General features: G+C 39.6%; 4 protein-coding genes across 9 annotated transcripts in view; 1 reads left to right on the forward strand and 3 right to left on the reverse strand.

Moving 5' to 3' along the window:
• The window catches only part of chd5 (chromodomain helicase DNA binding protein 5), a 69,420-nt gene extending 65,092 nt beyond the window's left edge, over positions 1-4,328 (reverse strand). For 2 of the 3 annotated variants that reach the window (XM_078170621.1, XM_078170618.1), the window contains exon 1: positions 3,753-4,328. In XM_078170621.1, the coding sequence (XP_078026747.1) occupies positions 3,753-3,819 (67 nt within the window). In that variant the 5' untranslated portion in view covers positions 3,820-4,328. The remainder of the gene's footprint in view (positions 1-3,752) is intronic. The other variant, XM_078170619.1, reaches the window with a different exon arrangement.
• A 1,244-nt stretch (positions 4,329-5,572) lies between these two features.
• On the reverse strand, positions 5,573-9,453 carry rpl22 (ribosomal protein L22). The gene is made up of 4 exons (XM_033625718.2): positions 9,336-9,453; positions 8,827-8,937; positions 8,372-8,496; positions 5,573-5,754 (listed from the first exon to the last, which is right to left on the reverse strand). Exons 1-4 carry the CDS (start codon positions 9,345-9,347, stop codon positions 5,610-5,612), a joined length of 393 nt encoding a protein of 130 aa, XP_033481609.1. The 5' UTR covers positions 9,348-9,453; the 3' UTR covers positions 5,573-5,609.
• Positions 9,454-10,989: 1,536 nt separating this feature from the next.
• Positions 10,990-23,644, forward strand: part of rnf207a (ring finger protein 207a) — a 37,646-nt gene continuing 24,991 nt past the window's right edge. For 2 of the 4 annotated variants that reach the window (XM_078170628.1, XM_078170632.1), the window contains exons 1-3: positions 11,145-11,291; positions 11,507-11,697; positions 22,999-23,131. In XM_078170628.1, coding sequence (XP_078026754.1) covers positions 11,507-11,697; positions 22,999-23,131 — 324 coding nt within the window. In that variant the 5' untranslated portion in view covers positions 11,145-11,291. Of the gene's footprint in view, positions 11,121-11,144; positions 11,292-11,506; positions 11,698-22,998; positions 23,132-23,644 lie in introns of those variants that run through there. The other 2 variants (XM_033627400.2, XM_078170631.1) reach the window with 2 other exon arrangements.
• Positions 18,627-20,402, reverse strand: zpr1 (ZPR1 zinc finger). The gene has a single exon (XM_033627401.2). It carries the CDS (start codon positions 20,220-20,222, stop codon positions 18,891-18,893), a length of 1,332 nt encoding a protein of 443 aa, XP_033483292.1. The 5' UTR covers positions 20,223-20,402; the 3' UTR covers positions 18,627-18,890.

Consider the following 23,644-nt stretch of genomic DNA (forward strand, 5'->3'; position numbering starts at 1 on the left):
AAATATCTTAATTTAGCAACAAAAATCTTCTATAAGACATAATAAACACAAATCTGATTTTCAGTACATTTACCCTTTGCTACATAGCGTGTCATTATAATGGATTACAGTGCTAAAGAGCCCCTTTGATATGTTTATAGCCAGCAACAAAAAATACAAATTATATCAAGGCAGACCTAAATCAGTTTCGACTGACACGTGAAAAGGTTTTGATTTTTCAAACTGGATTACTACTCACATATCTTCACTCACCTGCCATAATCAATTGCACCTTTCCTCTCTTATACATGTTTAACCAACTAGAGGGTTATTGGGGACACGCATCAGTGCTCGTGTTCTCCCTCAGGCTATGGCTGGCAGTCATAGATGATGCTTCAACTGCTCAACACTCCTCTCTGTCTTTCCCCTTCCCTCTCTCTGTCTCTCGTTTTCTCTTCATTCTGCACACCAGCCAGTGCGAGCCTGCTGCTATTAATCTGCTTATGAAAAATGTTTTGTGTGAACATATATATATATATATATAGAAAGAGGGACGAGTGGCAATTTCCAAAAAACCTGTCTTTTGATATAAAATCATGTTTTAGAAACAGATAATAATGATGTGCCGATGATAGGCTGTAAGCAATGCTGTCATTAATGTATCCCCTTTGTTGTGACAGTGGTACAAAATACAGCAGCTTTCAAGGCTCAAGACCTTTATGACAAGCATGAAAAATGAGCAAGACGTGCACCATGGCAACCGTGTTGTGTGAAAATTATTCATTAATTTTCATCATTTTGTCCCTACACATTCGCTGTACCTTTTCAAGAGAAAGCCAATGTATTTGCTCAAACTAGAAATTCATTTAGACCCAAAATTACTCTGTTATGTATTTTTTTTTTGGTAACATATTATCACTTAGCAGCAATTAGAGGCCGGCCTATAGCTGGAGACAACATTGCACTGGCTTTTTTTACACTCTCAACTTTCCTTTGACTCTGTATTGTTTTTTACCATGAGACCTTTCCACATTGTGGTGTGGAAGGAAAGAAGAGGGCAAAGCAGCATCTTTTATGTTGTCCTAAACATCAAAGCATCAAATCATCTGTTGCTCAGAGCGAGCTGCAAGAAAAGAAAGACAAAAATATGAATCTATTGATTGCACTGGCCAAACTGACACCGTGGCACAAAAATGCCTAGGTTACCATGGCTAGCAGAATGCACACAGATTTTTTGATAAAGCCGACTCTTGGCTGCACATGACAGACATCCAAGTTAGCAGTGTAAGTACGTATCAGTTATACCCTTTAGCTAATCCCAACATTGGTTTATCAAATCACCAGAGAAGTCATGGTGCAGCAGATAAGACAATCTAAACTTCATTCTATTAAGAAAATGTCAATTGAGTCAATTCATGGGTCCAGAGTGGTAGATTTAGTGGTATCTATGGAGCGCAGCAGGGATGATGTCTTCTTGTAGGCCGTAAATTAGCATCGTCATGATTCCCTCTCAAAACGCAGATGGGATTTTTCCATTGAGTTTTGGATTATTGCAGAAAATAAACTCTGTGGCAAGCAAAAGTTTATGATAATTACACTTTTTGTTCAGCAAGATAATCTTCACAAATGAACACCACTTTTATGATTAAAGCATAAATGCAATCGCCAGAAGTAAAAACCTAATGTTAAGCTATAAACAAACTACCCTAGGGTTGCATGACTTAACGTCACCACCACAACGACGCCGTGATCGACGTGATGATGTTCTGTAGTCTCATTTAGCCACTTGTTAGCAGCCACCTTTTTTGAGACACTTAAAAACTTTAAAGTTCATGACTGGGGTATTTTCTGACGTATTTTCTGTTGTAGCACTAAACGGGAAAATCTCTTAAGCTTGTGTTAACCACAGACCACATTTCAGGCATCCCACCAAAAACTCATTCAAAACAACCGCTGACTCTATAAAGAGGGAACCAGGAAGTGCAATAATGCTAACTCATTTCCATGTTTTATTGACAGCTATGTTTTTATTCTATATAATCATCTGAAAATAATAAGTGTTGTATTTTTGTTACCTTAACATTAGCCATTTACAGGCCTGATCTACATACAGAGTGGGCCCAGGTCCATGGGAAAGTTGCTCTGTCTTGCAGCAAATTTTTCTGAGTGGCCACTCGCGGTACTGCAATTAAAAAATACCCTCCAGCCCATTGGAAAGATGTCTGCAAGCAAGACCAATTATGACTCTTTGTATTGTGAATTTTTGAGCCATGGTGGTTTTATGTTTGTAAAACTTCAAGCCAACAAAAGCAATTCAAAAATCTGTGATGTCATCCCAACATTAAATCTAGGAGCTGAGCAGGAACTCGTGGACGGGGCCAGCAGGTGAAACACTACTATGCATATTCTTTGGGACACATATCGGAGAAATAAACCCAGAAGCTAGAAAACTTTTTTGGCGTACGTGCCAGGCAAGCAGCTGCACTAGAATGAACAGGCGCCATCTTGGCATCCTGTTTCTTGTTATTATTGAAATCTATGGCGTTTCCTCTTCTCTGAAGTCCACCATGTTGTTTCTACAGTAGCCCAGAATGGACAAATCAAACAATAGCTTTAGATAGCACCATTTGTGTTTTCGTGTCGACCACCAAAGCTTTCCTTTAGGCTTGGAACACAGGTGCAACCTCACTGCTAGATGCCACTATCCTACACACTGGACGTTTAACACTATAACCGGGAATTCCCAAATTAATCAGGTGCACAATTTTTGGGACAGCTCACTGGGTAGACTGACAAACCAACAGCCAAGAGAAAACAAAATGACCACAATGTGGCTGCTCATTGACAGGTCATCAATAAGCAAATCTCACCATCCCCTACGCCTTGATTAGTTTTTAACATTTCAAGGAGTGTAAATATCATGTATACTACAATTGGTTCACTGCCAAGGTTGGTTGACAGATTAATTTTACTGCCACAAGAATTATTGCACAAATTTGGCTTGCGTGAAGCCTCCATGAGAACTGAATGAGCTGCGTGTCAGGAATGTGGGTTACAGTTAATTTCACTTAGTGCACGACCCAGAGCTGAAGGGATGTTGATGACCTAACCGTGGTCATCAACAGTGCACGGGATGGAGGCAAAAAGACACCGAGGCACACTTGATAAGCACTGTTTACTGTAGCCTACACGTGGCTTTCACACCTCTGCGGCCAAGCAGTGCTGGAAAAAAAGAAACATTTAAAGTTGGAGCAGCCTCCTGATATCACAAGTGGAGACAGCATCCTCTACAACAAAACCCAACACGGATGTTGTCGCTGTAGCCTACTTAAAAGCATATGCACACGGTTATTGAGACACATCACAGCACACACTGACACAGCACCGATTCAACTGTCATGGCTCTTTTTAAACAGCTCTCTGAAGCAAACTTGTGTGTTTTAGGAGCCATTCACTTTGTACACGCATGCAGCCTGTGAAAGGAGGAGGTAAAAAAAGACAGCCTACAGAAAGCATGCAGCAGGGTTTTTCATCATGCCCCCAAAATCAGGCTGGATGTGAGGACAGCCGGAGGCAAATCCAAAAACCCCCGTTCCCACCTTTAAGACACTAGGTCGTGCAAAAAATAATAGCATGACTCTGCTTATTGCACCCCACCCCTCCTCCTCCTCCTCTCTGGTCTCAGGAACGCAGGACAAGCCCTTTTCCCCGCATTCAAGGCGTAGCGGCGCAAAATAATCTGAAGGACACCCCGCCTCCCCCCTTTCCCTCACCTGGCATATCGTCTTCAAAATCCATGTCGTCTTGTCCCTCGTCTTCATTACTCAGCGACCCCGGCATCTTTATCTCATAGCCCCCCAAACCCCTTTTAGGCTGAGAATACTGAAAGTTAACCCTCCAGACGCCGCAGCCCAGGCTCTTTCTTCACCCAAAAAAAAAAAAAAAGAAATGTATTCGTCGCTCAGTTACACAAGAAAAAAAATAAATAAATAAATTTTATTTTTTTGCAGTGGATCTGGGGCTTTCTCTCCACGAGTGAAAATTATATTATTTTCCACTGATCTCTATCCAGGTCTTCCAGTCTGAAAAATAAGAAAGACAAAAATGGAACACACATGCCCAGATTGTGACGTCTGGTCTGTTGCCATGACGATGCATCCCATAATTTCACCCACAACTAGTTAGTCATGCTCTCTTAGTTACCACTTTAACTAGTAGTGTGCGAAAAGACACACCGTGCGGCAACGCCATGTGCCGCTAATAGGCGGATACACTCCCGCGCCTGTCGCCTGCCCATTTCCTTTTGGAAGTCCGGAGAATTGAGACAGAAACTTCTGCTGCTGCTGCTTTTCCATCTGCACAGCTGCTGCTCCACGATACACTCACTGCCTTTACTCTGAATATGAAGCCAGGCTGCAGGGGGGGGGGGAAACGACACAATTATTCCTCCTGAAACACGCATGTTTATATCAATTAATATTATTTGGGGGTCTAATTTAGATTTTAATTAACGCCTAAATGCAAATGTTGACACAGCCTGACTCTAAATCTGTGTCTTCATGTTGCAAACTTCCACTTTTTCCCAGATGGGGGGAAAAAAAAAAATACACAAGAGCAGCGTGATGACTGCATGCTGAGAGAGGAGTCCTGACTGCCAGTGGTCTAACTGTTGTCAAGGTTACCACAGCTGTAACACAAGATGCCCCACAGAGAGCTCACCACGGAGAGCACACGAGTTTCAACTTGACTTAATGGATCAAAATACAGAAATCAAAGAGCTCAAGTGTCCTGGATGCACATGCTGCAGCAGAGTTTGACTTTTAATTGTTCACTTTTGTTTGATTGTGGTCTCTGTGTTAATTAGAGCAAGTCTAATTGTTTTGTTTCACATTTGTTTACTAGAGTAAACCATGTACTTTTACATTTTATGTTAATATAATTAGCTTTGCTGGCTCTGAGTCCTGTACATAGGGCACCAAAGCAAAACAAAAATAATTTGGTGCAAAAAATAAATAAAATTATTTAGTGCAAAAAATGTTTAAATAAATAATAAAATAATAATTTGGTGAAAAAAATTAATGATAAAATGATCTGGTGCACAATAAATAATAAAATAATTTGGTGAAAAAAATAAATAAAATAATTTGGTACAAAAAAATTTTGATAAAATAATTTGGTGCAAAAAAATATGGTGCAAAAAATAAAAAAATAATTTGGTGCAAAAAAACTCCTAAATATTCCAAAATTGTGCACAATAATTGTATTAATAAAGATCTAAAAACTCAGTGAAGCATACAGTGTTACGTTCTTATTTCTGGTATGTAAAGAACTGCACTTGTATAACGCTTTTATTTCACTCAAAGTACTTTTACACTACATGTTACATTCACCCATTCACACAGTGGTGGCTGACACAGTAACCAGCCACGTGCTCACACACTGAGGGAATACCCATTGAGAGCAATTTGGGGTTCAGTATCTTGTCCAAGGATGCTTAGACATGCAGACTGGAGGTGCCAGTGTACTGATGCCCAGTGAACAAAAATTAAAGCACATTAAAATAATAATAAAATAAAGACAACACAAATTTTCCTTTCTTTTTTCTCATTTTATTTAAAGCTGTATGAAGCTTAATCTTCATCCTCTTCCTCCTCCTCGTCCTGGTTGATCTGGAAGTAGCGCAGCTCGTAGCTCTCCTTGGTGTTGGCCACGACCCGCAGCCAGTCCCTGAGGTTGTTCTTTTTCAGATACTTTTTGGTCAGATACTTCAAGTATCTGCGAAAGATAAAAAGGAAGGGGAAAACAGCGTAGAAATACTGGTCAAAGGCAGGTATTTCTCATCACTTTGAATCTGCCTTATTGAGTTTGCAGGTCTGTGGTCTTTAACGTGATTGGGCAAACAAATGGGTGTGGACTAAATCACGTCAAACACAACTTGTGCAAGTTGAGATAAGTTTGATAATAACCTGTGATAATATGCATTTAGATATAAAACCCTAATTTCATAATAGGGTAGAGAAAGTGCTTTGTATTTGTATTTTGGATTATTGACCACCCAGAGACAACAGACAGGTAATTTTAAATCATAAAAGCAGTTTAAGTATACACAGGTTGAGGCAGTGCTGTGTGTCACCTGCAGAAATGCAGTCTATGTATATTTGAATGAATATGAGGATAAGATGGCAGACACATGCAGAGGTTACAGATGATTACACCAGATATATGAATGGCAACATCTCCCAGTGACTCTTCCCAGTCATAACTTCAAGTGCTCCCTTTGAGAATGGAAGTGGTACAGTCACCCTCTGCTGGTGGTGTTCCTAACTTCCTAACAAAAAGTACTCATGAATTTGTTTATCCTTAAAAAAAAAAAAGCTTATGGAAATTAATGTTCCAGTACATTATTATATGTCACAGTTTGAGTTTGTTGATTGGGGTCACTTCTTGACTTTGATTTTTATGGTATTTTTTTTTATAAATTGTTGACTTGAAAATCTGGATGACTTTTAGGCACTGTTTTTGGTCTGCAAACAAAGTTAGAAGTTTGTCTTAGTCCCGTTTTCCCACTTAACCTTAGTGGTATATACCCATATACATACACCCATGCAGTGTTAAATGGATTTTGTTTGTAGTAGCTCAACAGCAACACCTCTTTCCAAAAAACTGACATTGTGACAGGTCATTGTAGGAAAAGCACAGGTATAAGTAATGAAATTAATTTGCTTGGGTTCCAGGGTTTTAGTATTGTGCATGTTGGCTCACCTTCACACTGGGACACTTCAATACAACAGAGACATTGTCAATGTTGTTAGTAACACCTGTGCTTTTTCTACCGACACAAGTCAAACTGTCAGCTTCGAAAAAAGGCCTGTACACTTTATTTGATTACTGTTCCTTCAGCGTTCAGTGGTTCCTGTTGAAAACATTTTTCAATGCTTAGGCACCACAAAATTCACTTTGGCAATATAGGGCTGGTGGCACAAGCAACAAATGCAACCAAAACTAACTGCAGGGCTAAATACCACTATGAAGGCAAGATCAGAAAATGTCTTGTATTTGGCTAAAGTGACTTTAAAAAAAGGCTGACAGTAAAGGGTGAAGTGACAAAAGACAAAAACCTTTCACATAAACAGTATTTTCCATGCAACTTTTTAAAGTAAGCTCTTATATCTTTAGAAAAACTGACAACATGGGTGCAGCAGAGCCTTCCACCTGGGTTTATCCATATTCTCAAGTACAATCAGCCATTAATAATTACCATCAGTCCATTCACAAATGGGTGCTTTAGTACTGTGATGAGTGTCCCTCACAGTCATTCCCTCACATTGAGACTATTCGGACGGGATTAGTTTTACATGGGCACGTGAGGTAATGTCATTTTACCACAGGACATCGGTAATATTAATGGCCAATTCGCACGGAATAAGAAATATCAGTAAAACTACCACAAGTGGGAGGAGTAAATCCATTCACGCACCGCCGTCCCCTCCTGTTATGTGCGTATGACGTTGCTTACTATGCGTACCACACTCGAACACACTTGAATCGTGTTCAAAAATCTGCGAAAAACCACTTGTAAACAGGATATGACGAAATATGTACACACATATTTATTGCTGGTCTATTCGCACGGGATTAGTATTACCTGAGGTAATTGTCTGGGACCCTTTTACAGAAGGTAAAAGTTGCGGTAATCTTTACTGACATTGTGCGGGAATGTGCGGGAATGCGGGACTAAAATCTCTAGTGATTATTACTTTACCCCACGTACCTATGTAAAACTAATCCTGTCCAAATAGGGCTTAAGAGTTTAAACACCTACAAAGCCTAAACCACATTTTTCTCCATCGATGCAGAAACTCAGGTTTAACCATCTTTATCATATCTATGGTCAAGGCAAAACTGAAATACATTCAGCTGAGGACTTCATGTAATTTTTGAATACATACAATAAAGGCTCAGCTCCTGAACTCCTCATACACAGTAGTGCATGTGGACTGTGAAAGGTGAGGACTCAGAAGACACATTTCAGGTAGAGTATCACTATAATGTGAGAGTAGATATAATAATGGTGGTAGCAGATATAATAATAGAGCAGAATTGGTCCTCTCAGTTATGTTAATTAACATTTTTTGGATGAGTCATCAAACTATCAGCACATTGAAAGAGAATTTACATTTTTAAATGGGATTTTGCATTCTCCTCTCCTTCGCACAAAGATAACCACACCAGGAAGAGATTCTAATTATTCAGCTGCTCCACATCTGTTTTTTTCACAGCCCTGTGCTGAGCAGAGTCACTTCTATATTGGAACATGACCGGGATAGGTAGAAACCCATATTTCAGCCACCGGATATTTCAAAACTGATATAAGCTGCACTGTGTTTTGTACCTCTTTGAGAAGGGAACTTCAGAGTTCACTGCAATTTTACTCTTGCTCCTCTCAATGGACACCACACCGCCGCCAAGACTTCCAGCTTTGCCATTCACCTTGATGCGCTCCTGCAGGAACTGCTCCTGTAAATGTCGAGAGCACAGCAAATCACACACAGCACTGGTTGACACACATAACAAAGAAAAATGTCATTACATATGGTTTCATGTACAGTTAAAGAGTCTCTTACAAGTACTGACAGGTGACACACTGTGGTTGACATCTTGTTTGAGTCACACTGGATTACAGTGTCCTTTATTTATTCCTAACTGAGTGTAACCATCATATCCAATGACTTGAGATTGATCCCGCTGATGTGACAGCAGTGTTTGACACTCAGGGGTTGTGTCTGACAGCTGCTGCACACTGTTTAACAGACAAGAAGTCTCTTATGTCTCAACTGGTCTACTCACAAAGTTGGCAGCATCCATGATGCCATCTTCCACAGGGTGAGTGCAGTCCAGGGTGAACTTCAGGATCTGCTTCTTCCTCTTTCCACCCTGCTTCCTGACCACCTGCTTTTTCTAACACAGAGAGTCAGAGGGTTACTCAAACTCACATAGACAATCATCATATCATGTTTAACTTTAAAACAGCTGAAAGACGCATTAAAATAATTCCTAAAAGTATCATAAGTGATAGGACATCATTTTCCAAGGCTGTACATCACACACTTTGAAGAAACGACCTAGAATATTAGCATTACCGACAGAACTCTACCGCCGATGTTTCACTGCTAGCTACCGTTAGCCATTAGCCAAACGTGGCTTTAGCTCACACAGTAAACAAAGCTAAATAAACGAGGCTAAACCACCCGTTGCTCTTGTATTACTGTTCACTGATTATATACGCTTCAGCGAGAGCAAGGACAAGTCAAAATACATCGTCTAAATGCAGTTTATTCGGTCACTTCACTACTCACAATCGGGGCCATGGCTGACACATTCAGCAAAAAGGAAGGAGCGAAGGTTCACAGGGACTATAATACCCGGCCGCACGATCGAGCGCATCGATTTATCTGGGCTCGATTCAGCCATTCAGTCAGTGACCTAGCTTAAACTTCCATGCTAATTATGCATAACCAGATATTGTTTTAAAGAGCAGACATCGATAAAACCTCTTACAGGGGAGTAAACTGGCGCAGCAACTGTTTGAAGAGGTCAGACTTTATCTAATTTAATGGCCATCTGCTGCCGAATCAGTAAATTGTTAATTAACTGGAAATAAATTAATTTAACTCAAAAATTAAGCTAGCTAGCTTCTCCTTTTAGCTATAATTGTTAGTTAGATGTAGGCTACAGTTGCTTTATTAAGTTAAAATATCAATTACAAGAACATATATCAAACAAACTGTTAATATATATAACTGATATCAAACAACTGAGCCACCTCCATGACCAACAAGCAACGCCAGTCACCGATGAAGACCATGATATGTGGCTAAAAGATCTGGAAACAAGATAAGTGAGTAAGTGGGCCTTGAGTCAAGATTATTTTGTCACTTTTTATTTTATCTCCCTGACTTAACAATGATTTCTAAAATGTGTCTTGCGAAGAAAACACAGATAGTGTACAACACCTCCAATTAATTAATTAAATGATTAATGCTTAGTTTAAGCTGTAGGAAGTCAGCTGAAGATCAGAAAGAAATAAAATTTAAAAAACGTATATTATTACATATTATTTTATTATAGTGTTATTATTATTATCATTATTACTATTATTATTATTATTATTATTATTATAAATATGGATTTAAATTGGGCCATTCCCCTCAATTAACACCAGATGACATATTTCTGTTCAGTAAACTTCCAAGGAAATTAATTTAAAATTAGTATTTGAAAATTATGGACTACACGTTTTTATAAATGTGCTATCAGAGGGTTTGTGGCCTAAACTCACCTTTATCTGTAAGTCACTTTTTAAAACCTATTTATATATAAAGGCATTCTCCTAACTTTTATTTTATTGATTGTTTTATTTATTTCATATTGTTTTACATTACTTATCTTACTCTTTATCATGTGCAGCTCCTGTTGCCCCATGTTATTTAACTTTTAAACTGTTTTTATTTATTTATCTTTATCATTGTCTATCTTTTTTTTATTTTTGGAAAGCACTTTATGACTTTCTTTTGAAAAGCATTATTGTTATTGTTGTTGAAAAAGTGTATGTCAATGTGTCATTCACTACAGTTTCACTACATTAAAGGGTTTCATATTTTTGCTGTTTAATTACAGTTAGATAACTTGTATTTTTCTTTAGTATATAGTGTTGTGTGAGTGTTGTTTAATGCAACAAAACAATACCCAGCTTCATTTATGTAGTACTTCTCTAAAACAGGGTTTCCAAAGTGCTAAGAAGGCATTAAAAATAATGCATTATGTGACAAAGTTTTCCTCTTGAAGTGATGCAGCAGATTAAACGATTTGCAGTGTTGTAATTCTCCCCTTCCCTCCTGTCACCCTGCCTTGGGGTCCAAGACGTAACAACAGTGTGTAACATTAGAAATAGGACAACTGTATTTTTAATCTCTATGGCACAGCAATATTAAATGTCCCTTTTGCACTTTGGCAACACTTGAGGGCTGGCATGAGGTGTGTGCTGTCAGCTGCCTGGCGGTGGGACCCCATCAGCCTACTATTGAAGAGTTTCTGCATTGCTGTCATTCCTGCTGGGGGGTAGCTGATAGCACCACTGAAAGGTAAGACAGTGGCTCTCTGTGCTTTCTGTAGACTAGCCTACTGCATTTACAGTAGGATTTGTTGGCTGGATATAATGTTGGTGCCGACAATGTCTTTGATGGTATTTACTTGCCTTCTTTGAACTGTGTGTTGTCACTGAAGTCCAGGGCACTCATTACACGCCAGACAAGGTAAGAGACAAAGAAATACGCTTGTTTATTCCAATTAATATCTGCATCTCTTGATCAAAGTGTTTCATATGACAGTCAGTCCTAACCTCTCTTATAATAACTGGAATATTTGGGGCATGCTGAAGCTTTTTTGTTCAGTAATGAGTTGGCTTTTTAAAAACTTGTCAATCAAGTGATACTCACAGTTTGTCATTCTTCACATACTCTGTTGGCAGATGGCCGGAGGAATCTTCACCAACTTTGATAACCTGTGTAACGTGGACTGCACTAATGTCCACCCCCTGGTGTGTCACCTGTGCCATGAGCAGTACCAGTCTCCGTGTTTACTGGACTGTTACCACATCTTCTGTGCCCGCTGCCTGCGAGGCCGGACCAATGACAGCCGTCTCAGCTGCCCCCTCTGTGGGTAAGAGATAGCACTGTGAGGTTGGGCAGGACTAATTTAGGCTGCATATGGATTATCGATCTTGAAAGCAATGGAAAAATATGGAAGCAAATGAGAGACACAAGTATTTGAATTTGTCACTAAATCTGTAACATTGAAATGTAATCACCACTGAACTCATAGAATTATTTAATTTACTCTGAAAGCCATGGGTCTGATTTTTTTTCTTTTGAATTCACCTCTTTGAAATATTATAAAATATTAAATTTCTTAATTTGCAGTTTCAAATGCTGAATTTGAATATTTGCAATTTTCACAAATTCAAAACCAAAAATTCAAGTTTGTGAATTTTAAAAATATAGATTCAGGTTGCTCAAATTCAACTTTTTTTTAAAAATTTTTTTAACTTTAATTTTTAGATCTGAATTTGAGCAACCTGAACCTATTTTTTTTTTCTGAAATTCTGAAACTTTAATTTTTGGATTTGAATTTGTAAACATTAAAAACAAAATCTAATTAAATTTTTTAAAATGCAATTTAAGATATTTAATATTTTAAATATCAAAGAGGTAAATTCAGAGGAAATAAATTCAGATACATGGTTTTAAAAGTAAAATATTTAAATTCTATGGATTCACTGGCGTTGAGATTAATATTGATTAATATCAATATTAAGTATTCAATGGCTGTTAGAATTCAAATAGTTATGTCTCCTATTTGCTTCCATAAAAACCCAAACATATGTTCCTTTTTCTCTACACTCAGATTTCAATGGATGCTTTGCTCTGAAACTTTTTGTCTATTTGAACTTTCCTAAAAACTATGAAGGTCTACTGTAAGTCATGTTTCTGAACTTGAAATAGATGTTGAACATTGTGGTTTGGTGTCTGCATAGGGTATCTGAGGCTGGATATCACACCTATGGTATAAGGCCATAAACCCTCACACACCTGAAAATATGATGATGCTGAGTCGTGAGCAGGTGATCTCAAACGGCTCAAACATGATTAAGCTCTTTAAATTAGTGTAAAATATCATTTTGCCCCTTGAATCCTCTGGAGGGTCAAACGTTTTGTGTGAAAAGCCAAATTTTTCCCACAGGCCCCAGTTTTGGGCAGCGTTGCTCAAAGGGATTCGTTCCACATAAGTTGATTAGTAGATTGGTTTGGTTCGTGCAGGAGATTTGGGGAGAATCCCATTGGTTTCAGAGAGCATCAAGTCTCTCTGTTTTGGTTATAGGGTGCTGCGCAGTGACCCGCTGCTGGCCTGGTCTGGGCAGGGCAGGCCTGAGTGGCTGGAGCAGCTGCAGGGTCATCCCAGTCTGATTTAGTCCTTGGCCCCAGCGCTCAGCGGGGCCAGCAAGTTCCTCTAAGACCAGTCACACAGCAAACAAAGCATAGTGGTATTTGGCACCAGTGCCAGCAGCTTAGGGCAATCAAAAACAGTCACATGATACCAATCCATTTCATCCCCTGTTAAGGAATGACTCGTGGTTTCCAGTCACCTTCAGGTCTGCAGTTTTAACTTTCCCCCATCAAAGCACACAGGGATGTATAGAAAAGGATGTCTACTGCAACATTATTATACCAGGAGTCTTTTCTACTGCGTCTGATACAACCTGACCCAGATTTTTCGATTCCTTTTTGTGTGGATGCAGAGAATCAAACAGTAATAATGAGTTTCGATGTCACTGAATTATTCTCAGCTGTTGGTTTTATGTCCCTTAGACACAGTTTTGTTGATTATTATCTCAGAGGAGACAATGACTCTAATATGCACAATGAAAAACATACACATTAAAGGTCCAGTGTGTAGGATTTTGGGGGGATTTAATGGCAGAAAATGGTATTTAATATAATAAGTGTGTTTAGTTCATAATCACCTGAAAAAAAGTGTAGTGTTTTCTTTACTTAGGAATGAGCCATTTATATCCACATAGGAAGCGGGTCCTCGTCCATTTAGATGAGATGTCGCACCGCTTTGTTTCTACGGTAGCCCATAATGTACAAACCAGACACTGGTTCTAGATAAGGCCATTTGCGTTATAGAGTCAGTCTCCATAGTTGCCCATCCACAACGAGCAGTGTGAGAAAAACACATTTCTTTTAACGTGAAACTGCTTTATTCAGTGTTTTCACTGTTTTAAAACATCAGGTCAGTTTGTTTTGGAAAGGAAGAGATCGCTGCGGATAATTTGGCTCCCGGTAAAAAATCCTGAACGTCATTCTTTATCAGAGAAAAGAGGTGAGCACACCCTTCTGCAATGAGCCAAACAGCGTCAGAGAAACAACGTAACTGTAACGTGAAACTGCTTTATTCAGTGTTTTACTAGTTCTAATATTGCAGTCTGTTTGCTTTTGAGAGGAAGAGGCCTTTGTGGATAATTCGGCTCCCAGTAAAAACCTCCTGATCAATGAACACTAAGGGAATTCTAAGCAGGTGAAGTTTCAGCTAGTTGCGATCTGCAGTCCTCCCCGCTAGATGCCAGTAAATCCCTCTAAATCTTACACGCTGGACGAGCGAAGAAAAAATTAACTTCAGGCACTCAGGCGTGGAGCAGGAACAGAATTATTTGAATTCAAGTAAAAAGCCATTATCCCAAAACATCGCTGCTTACATTAAAAAAAACAACCGATTTGACCCTAAGATCTTCGTCAGGGTGCAAAACGGTGGACAGGAGTCAAGCAAAACATTGTTATAAGCTTGGTAGGGGGTGTCACCCAATCCTGATTAATAAGAGAGCACAGGTGGGTGACAGCAATGGATTACAACGAGAGGCCATTTTGAAAGTGACACGCCTCCCCAAGTGTCCGAAACTGGTCAGTGTTTTAATGCAAGAAGCCATGTTTTGGAATAAAGGCCTTTTAAATGAATTCAAATGCATTTGTTCCTGCTACATGCATGAGTGCCTTAACTTAAGGCCCTTAAGTTAATATTTTCTTCCCATGTGCTGACCCTTTAAGAGCACCTGCATTTTTTCTTGAGTATCATATGATAAAGACAGTCCTCGAGCACACTTTTACCTCGTTCTCCAAAGGGTGATTTCCTTACGCACTGGACCTTTGAGAAAGAAAATCAACAGGCAATCAGAGACATACAGAGCTCCAGGGATGATGTTTTTCTGTAGGCCAACAAAGAAGTTAGTCTCGCACTGATTCCCTTGTTAAAAAAGCCTACAGGATTTTTCCATTGGATTTTGGATTATTATTTATTATTTGTAGCAAACAAACGTTAAAGGATACTGACGTCTTTTGTTCAGCAAGATAATCTTCACAAACAAACACCACTTTTATGACTTTTTAAAACCTAAAAGCAATCGCCAAAAGTAAAAAACTAACATTAGGCTATAAACTATAACTACACCACTGTCACAAGACTTGGTGTTGCCACCACAGTGAGGCTGTTAAGTTGGGTTCGGCGTGATGATTTAGCCACTTGTTGGCAACCGGCTTTCTTAAGACACATAAAAGCCTCAAAATTCACAAGTTGGGTATTTACAGGGGTATTTTATGTCGTAGGACAAAACATGGAGGTCTCCTAAGCTTGTGTTAACCACAGACCTCAGGCATCAAACAAAAAACTCACTGACTTTGAGACATGGGAAATTGAAGTGCTGAAATGCTAACTGATTTCCGGGTTTTAGGACTTACTCCTGCACTACTCTATAGCCTGCAGATGGTGGACACCCACGGTACACATTACTATACAACACCACCATGTAGTGTTATAAAATAGAAAGATTCACTAATATTAGTCACACTGAGAACTACTTAAAAAACTGAAATCATCCCTGATGAGCTGCTCCTGGGTTCAGATTCCACCTCCTCTTGAAATAGTGTTTCTGCTGAGGCTATATATGTTTGAATTCATAATCACCCACATTCTTTCCACATGTTGACACTATACTATGAGCTAACTGCTGTGAATTAAATATAATTATAAAATTACCTAGGCTAACTACGGCTGAACCTGAGGCAGCTTCCACATTATCTGCCTTATAGCTATTTGATATTAACCTGTGTTGAGGTAGGTAATGGGAACTAGTCAGCTGTATCAGTTGAAGTAAAACCAGCAGCAGTGCTTTTATTCATAGCACAAGGTACTGGAAAAAAAAAATAACATTGGTTTTCTATGGAAATAACCCTGTGGGCTCAGAGCCGCTGTGCTCTGCTGTCTGGGCTCAGACTACAGTGGCCCGCTGCCTGGCAGCTACTATTTCCATCAGCAGCAGCAGTCTGCTAACAGCTGCTCACTCAAGAACCATGTAATCTAGGAATTCACTACTCTGCTATTAGTAGAACACAATAGATCCCCGTTGCTATGAAAACTAGATAAAACATGCACAGCAGACAGGCGAGGAGCATTAGTGTCACTGCAACTGAATCAAAATGAGGCAAACAGCATTATGGTTAAATCAAACAGGCCTGTGTAAATGTGGGTAATATGATAGAGACTGGCCGCTGCATCTGATGCCACAGTCCTGTTGCACCTCAGATTTAAAGGTCACCGTGGCAATTGTTTAACTCTTTGGATTACCAACAGTTGACTCTTCCAAATCGGGATTAGTTGGTTGTGTTTCAACATTCAGGCAGTTCAGGAGTTGAACACATATGAAATGGGGGGATTTGTGCCTATTTTTGCATCACTTTATAATGTAAATGTATAATTTGGTCAATCTAAAAGTCTTCAGCTTCTTTCATGTTTTTTTTTGGCCCACAGACTTGAGTTTGTCACCTCAAGTCTGTGGGCTCCAGTATATGTTGAACCAAATCTGTGAAATCGCTCCTGATAAAAGATTGCCCTGCTCTGAGAGCACCGGACAGGCCTGTGATTCCTTGTGAGGCACGTGATGCCTGTTAAAACTGTTTCTTCATCCAGTTCAGTGGCTCTCAGCCAGAGATCTGGGGACCTCCAGGGGTTGTTGAGGGAGTTCAGTGGGTCCCCAGAAAAATTGGAAATAGTTTATTTTCACTTTTTAATTCACCACAGAAGTGAGCCCAATGTCAGCAAGAGTCATAAGAGTGACAACTCTGATCATAGGTTTCACTTCATCCACAGTTATGTCCCAAACCAGGGGTTGGCAGCCTCTACTATTAAAAGAGCCATTATTGACCAGAAAAAGAAACAAAATCTGTCAGGAGCCGCAAAACATATTTGAGTAAAGGTAACAGCCTGTTAAGTCTAAATTAGCCCATCAACATTATGAATATGCCTTAATGAGCATTCATTAATATGATTTACTGCAAGGTAGCTGCTCTGCAGTTGGCAACTTATAATTATTTAGTGCTTTAGCTTTACAGCAGAGTGGTTTTGACAGCAAATGAATCTGTCCACACACTATTAAATCCTCTATGATCCTCCAAGACTTCTGCTGTTTTGGAATCCATAGTAAGCCTTGCTATGGAGACACCAGGCAGCCAACAGTACTGAAGTTCAGCAAAATTTAGAGGAAAGGGCACCAGGTCATAGAAGCATGACGCACATTTTAGTTGATGAAACGTTAAAACATTTTTTAATTCAGTGTACAGGCTACACATTTTCACAGCTGTAGAATGCAAAAACCACACAAGGATTATGACAAATGAAAATCTGGATGTTTATGTCAGAGCCACAGGGAGCCAATCGAGAGGGTCCGGTTGTCTACCTCTGTCCCAAACTGTAGATGACAATTGTAGAATTCTGGGGTCTCATTTATAAACAAGGCGTGCACACAAAACGAGGCCTGAAAGAGGCGTATGATACTTCCCACACAAAAGTTGTGATCTATGAAAACAGACTTGATGGGAGAAACTTTGACCCATGCTAACAAACATTTTGGAGACAGGAAATTGGCGAAGCAAATGGTGAGGTGAAAGCCTGATTGTAGAAATTGTCGAGTACTTTTTGGCACCTGGCATTTTTGGCTTTTGTCTGTACATACGTTTTCAGTATGGATGCTACGCATTGTTTTATAAATGAGACCCCTGATCTTAATTTGAAATGTAGGTCTGTAACTTTATGTGACTCAATTTACAGGTCCTTAACGAAAATGTTAAAAAATTACTGGTATAGTTAATTAATTATTTGAGAGATAATTAGTCGGCAGCTATTCCGATAGTCAATTATTTCAGTAAAATATAGTTTTCCAAGATAAAAGCATCCTCTGGTTCTGACCTCTCCTGACAAGATTTGCTGCTTCTCTTTGTCATCAACAGAATCTCTCTGAATTTTAGATTGATAAAGTTAGGAAGTTGGAGATGCTGCCTTGGGCTGTGGAAAATATTTTTGGCATTTTTCATTATTTTCAAACAATAAAATGATTAATCGATTAACTGATAAAGTAAATATGTAGCCCAAATATATACATTTATACTAAGATGTAGAGATGTGCACAATTAGTTGATCAAACACTGCAACCCTCGCTGGTCAGCACCACAAATGTTAGTCGTTAATGTGGAATGTTCATAATGCACAGTGCAAAATTTTCCCAGACAATGTTTCACCTTACAGATTAAACTGTGCTCAGTTTTGACTGTTCTCTTACTTTCAGACTAGTAGACTGGTTTAAGTTAAGACTGCCATTAAAACATCAGGTATATTCATCTTTAGGAAAATCCCTTCTTAGATGATCCTGCAGAAACTGTCATTCAAATCTCTAGAAACAAAAAAGCACCCAGACTTGAGAAGAATCTAAATCAATCAGCTTGTGTTTATAGTACAGTATAAATTCTGGCTGTTCCTCGGAGTAATTTCACAGATTAGTGCAGAAAATTACATCTGCCAATTCAAAGAGCAGAGCTAAACTATCAATTTAGAAAACAATTTATTTAGATGATGTCATGCTTACAGGTGTATAAAGAGATTAATTTGTCTCGCAGTGCGTGGTCCTCTGAGAGGCAAAAAAATTATAATGTTGAATCAGAGATAACAGAGCGCCATCTTCTGGAATGTCACAAGAATGCAAGAAATGACTAGTTAAAGGATTTCGTCTTTAATAACTGCAACATCAACGTGTTTTACAAATAATGTTTGTCTGTTTAATTTCCCTGTACGTTTAGACAACTTAGAGCTCCTCTCCCTGATTAATATACTGATGAAAACAACCCTTCACCCAGTGTTGAAATAAAAATATATGAAAATGGAAGAAAATATGGAGCGATATAATGAAACTGGGTTTTTGACATGACATTAGTCCATTGTCAGCCCGTTCAGTCCTCTCAGGGGACGCTGGCAGGTCACTGTTCCTCCAGATACCCCTCAGTCTTCATGTCGTTCAGGCCGAGATCTTCATTCTGCTGGAACGTGCGGGTGTACTTCTCAGTGGTCATCTCAGGATCAGGATCCGGAGCGTAGACATTCTGCAAATAGCTGTTCCCTGCCGGGTCGTCCAGGACGAAGTGGACATCCAACTCCCCAGCTATAATCTTGTCGATGTTCTCCCCAAACGCCTTCAGCTTCTCCACCCGATCTGATGTGCCGCTGTCGCCGCAGATGAAGGGGTTTTTGGAGACGATCAGGTCTTTGATGTCTTTCAGCAGACCCTCCAGAGTAGTGAACTTCCCACCCACAGCAGCCATCCCCAGCTCAAAGTTCAGCTCAGGGATGAGGACGGCGCACGTCTCGGACTTCAGCACGTCCCGCGTCATGTCTGAAGGGTCGGTGATGTGCAGGGTGATTTTGGTGCCCTTCTCCTCCGTGGCTCCACCTGACTTCACCTCGTTGGTTCGGTGGCCACAGCTGTCGCAGTTGGTGGCCATGATGATGACCTCCTTGAAGTGAGGGATCTGGACGAGCTTCATGTTGGTGGAGGCCGGCGCATTGCATTCGGGACAGTTGGTGTTGAAGGACAGAACCTCATCTCTCAGGTCCTCTTTGTCGTTGCCAGCCGGTTCCTCTTCAAGGTCATCATCAGCCCTCAGCCCCAGCTTGATGTCCTGCTGGACCGTCCGCTTGAACATGGACACAGTGAGAGCCTCGTCCTTCTGAGGGGCAGATGGGTTTTCCACAAAGCTGTTGCCAGATGGATCCTCGATCACCAGAGTGAATTCATTTTCCACCTCTTTTAACTTCTTCAGCTTCTGGATGAACTCCTCTATCTTGTCAGCCACCTGTGGGTCTGCTGCCCGCCTGGCAGGTTGGTCCTGCTCCAGCCCTGCGACTGCTCGGTCTAACAGGCCCTCCACGGTGGAGAGAGCACCTTTCTGGGTGTATGGAGGGATTTCAAAATCCAGCTCTGGGATCCTGGTAGTCGCACTGTCTGCTTTCACAACCTCTCTGTTCAAGTCTTGTTTTGTTTTGACTTTCAGAGTGTAACAGACCCCCTGGTCCTGGATCCGGCCCGCAGACTGGATCTCAGTGTTGGACCAGCCGCAGTTGGCACAGCTGAAGGAGCTCACGATGATTTCTTTGAAGAAGGGTATTTTGGTCAGAAGTAAACGTGTCATACCGTTCTGGTAGCAGTTCATACACAGACTCTCGATCTCAGTCGGCTGCCAGTCCTCTCCGTCGGCGCTAATATCCTTGAAGAGGCTCTCGCCTCGCACATTTCCCTCCGGAATAACAGACATTTTAAAGTCGGATATGTTTCTCTTCGGTGGACAAACTGCTCACACGCGCACCCGCTCCTCCTTCAGAGCTGAATCTCTCTCGAACTTTCTAGACGACGCCCTGTCCAGCCTCACCTAAAGCACACGTTAGACGTGCTCACCGTGTTTGACAGTCTCTTCCGCGTTCGCCTCTTCTTCTTCTTCTTCTACGGTGGAGGCGTCCTTTACGTCACTGCTGGCCTCCTCAGGTTTTCTGTGGTACTGCAGCCCAAGGATTACTGTCTTAATAGTTTCCTTCCTGCAGATAGGGCAGTCATACTGACGATTTAAATTATTTTTGGGACTATTTCATTCATATCTTGCACCAAGGGCACTTAAGTTAACTAAAATTAAACTGAAAACTACAACTAGGTGTGAATTTTTTTTAGTTATCTGATATAAAATTAAAAACTAGACTTCAGAAGAAAACTTAAACTAACTGAGATAATATTATGCACGTACAATTCTAACTAAAATAAATTAAAAATGTACAGGAATTGTCTCTAGTTTTTGTCAGTCTGGTGAAATTTGTCAACACAACAATCATGAGTAAGCGCTGGTTTATTGAGACTGGGATGCAGGGGTGTAAATATAGACAGCACAGGCAGTGTGGCTGCACTGGGGCCCGTGGGATGGGGGTGGTGGTGGGGACTTGCAGATGATTCAGATTGCCACCTCGCAACTACACCTGTGTTAAAAGAAGAACTCGGATTAAATAAAAAATGGTGCCATTTACTACAGGCTATATGGCCTCAGAAATGCAAACCCATCTCCGTCATGATCTTTTCTTTTCTTTCTTTTTTTGTAAAATAGTCAGTAGCAATCTATAACAAAATTGTATGCTTATTCTACATGAACTAGAGAAACCATGAATAAACTATATATATAAAAAAAAATCAGTAAATGAGTAATTTATTATTTTCTTTGACATTTATTCCTCATATACAGGTATGCAGTAATGATTTTGGGGTAACTTGTATGTTAATGTTGCCTAATGTCAAGTCTCTTTTTGATTATATGACAAGATGATATGATGCAATAACTAGTTTAGGCGCAAAATCTGTCAAGACTGACAAGCTGGGCACATCTGCAAGCGAGAGGTCATGCATTTTAAACATAAAAGCAGCAGTAAGAGAGGCCAATAGAGAAACCAACAGGAGGAAAAAGTAGCAAAGCTCCCTAAACTAGATTTTTTTAGCTTTATAAACAGTTGCCAGTGGTGTGTATGTGTGTGTGTGTGTGTGTGTGTGTGTGTGCATGCCCGATAACTAGTGACTAGCGTGCACTGAAGCCTGTGGTAACTATCTTATACCACTGCTGGGATGTCTGCATGACTGATTTTACTGTCATGATAAAGTGTTGTGTTTGTATTGTAATACCTATTCTGATCTTCGTAAATCTTGCCCCTGACAAATGCCCCCATATTGTATACTGTATATATGTTTTAAAAACAACCTAAAACTTACGCTAAAAAGAATAAAAACACTAAAACGAAACCTTTTTAAGCAATAAAAATAAAATGAGCAAATTCACCCTGGAAACTAACTGAAACTAAACTGAATAGAAAACAATATTTAAAAGCGAAATAAAAATAAAAACTAATAAAAAAAAATACAGAACTATAACACCTCTGTCCTGCACTGCACTGTGGCTGCACTGAAACTTTTATTTTCCTGCTTTATTCAACTGCAGCTTATTTCTGTCTTCTATTTTATTTTACTCTTTATGGATATGCTATATGTTATTTTGTATTGCCATATGTTTATTTTATCCCTTGTCCTAATGCCTCTTTATATTTCATGTACAGATTATAATTTTGACTTAAAAAAGCAGCATTTATTTTTTAAGCCTCTTCTCTTTCATATCTAGAACATTTTCCATTGTAAGGCTTGATTCAGATTTTAGATAGATTTGCCCAGTTGGTGGAGGGGTGCTGTATTGTGAGATGGATTTCTTCATACTTGAGATAGCTTGTGGTTTTTGTTTGAATTGTTCATGTGAAAATTTAATGTTTCTATTCCATGGATTTTGTCCGCTTCATGTTTTAAATATTGCCAATAGCTTTGTTTTTGTAACTCTGCACGGGAAGAATCTCAGTGTTGTTGGATCAGTGAGGAACACTGTGGTAATCTTACTATTGTATATAGATTTTTGTAGGCGTATTTGTGGGCTGGAATTAATGTTTTCATTTTTTACAGGTGCTCCAATCTGTTGAATCTCTTGACACAACAACTTGCCCTTGTTTAATATTCTTAAAAACACATCTGCTCATCGCTCCTAATTGAAAAAAGTTGAATCTATGATGAGGCTATGAAAGTTTTTCAAAAGTTTATTTACTGGGTGCACTGGGGGTTTCAAGTTTCCTCATCATACTTCTGCTCACAAAGTTGCATATTGAACCACGATAGGCTTCCAATCCAGCTGTGATGTCACATTATCCTGCTGGCATGTACACATGTTACACTCAGATTTAAGGTGACCACATCCTCCAGCAGATGAACGTGAAACCAGTTTATTAGTGTCAAACTCTGCACAGTGAAGCTCAAACATACAAATCAAGTAACAAGATGACAAACAGGTTTCTGAGTGGAGAGCGACTCGTATCACTGTTCTTCTTGTTACTCCACTTTCATTTTGATCAGATAAAACTATTTTAATTATCAACTTGAAGAAAGACACAAAGACCTGCCAGTGCAACTAATCTGGTGATAAATGTCATGATTTTCTCAGAATGTCTGAATGTCTGTCTTCACTACAGTTACCTATCCATACTAAAAGGGAATAGCTTGCTGCCGCCAGAGGACCGCCTGCTGAAGTTCCTGGTCGACAACAATGCAGACGCCGAGGAGACAGTGCAGTGCGCCAACTGTGACCAGGAGAGTAACATAAAGGTACAAACTGACAGACAGTCTCACATAAATATTCAAATTTATTAAGATGAAGGCCACCCAGAAATTGGGCCTTCATTTTAAAACACACTCTTCTCTGTCATAGAAAGTAACTGAACACAGACATGAAATAAATATACACTTATGTTATATGAAAGCTCAGCCAGGACATGTTGGTGACGCTCAATAACACAGAGGAGGAGAAAAAAGAATGAGTCCCAGAAATCATGTTAGACAAGACATCTATCAGACGACTACTGATGATCAATACTGCAGAGAGCACATGAGTCCTGTAGCACCCAGTGATGCAATCATTTCCTAAAGATGCTGAAAATAACACCTGGAAATGTAATAAAAGTTGCACAAGACCTTACTTTAAAATTTAATGAAATCCAACAATGTAATAAAATGTCCTGACTGGTGGGACATTTTTTTTTTCAGATTGATGATACAATAATTGTGACGAACAATGTAATTATATGTAGAAATGTTTGCTTTTTTCTCTGAAATGAAAAG

This window comes from Epinephelus lanceolatus, chromosome 1 (assembly GCF_041903045.1).
Source record: "Epinephelus lanceolatus isolate andai-2023 chromosome 1, ASM4190304v1, whole genome shotgun sequence".
Classification (NCBI taxonomy): domain Eukaryota; kingdom Metazoa; phylum Chordata; class Actinopteri; order Perciformes; family Serranidae; genus Epinephelus; species Epinephelus lanceolatus.

Coding starts and splice junctions, on each gene's coding strand:
- rpl22 (XM_033625718.2), bottom strand. Junction 8,497..8,826: donor TCATGGATGCTGCCAACTTT/GTGAGTAGACCA, acceptor CGACATTTACAG/GAGCAGTTCCTGCAGGAGCG. Junction 5,755..8,371: donor GAAGTTCCCTTCTCAAAGAG/GTACAAAACACA, acceptor TATCTTTCGCAG/ATACTTGAAGTATCTGACCA.
- zpr1 (XM_033627401.2), bottom strand. CDS start 20,222: ATGTCTGTTATTCCGGAGGGAAATGTGCGAGGCGAGAGCCTCTTCAAG.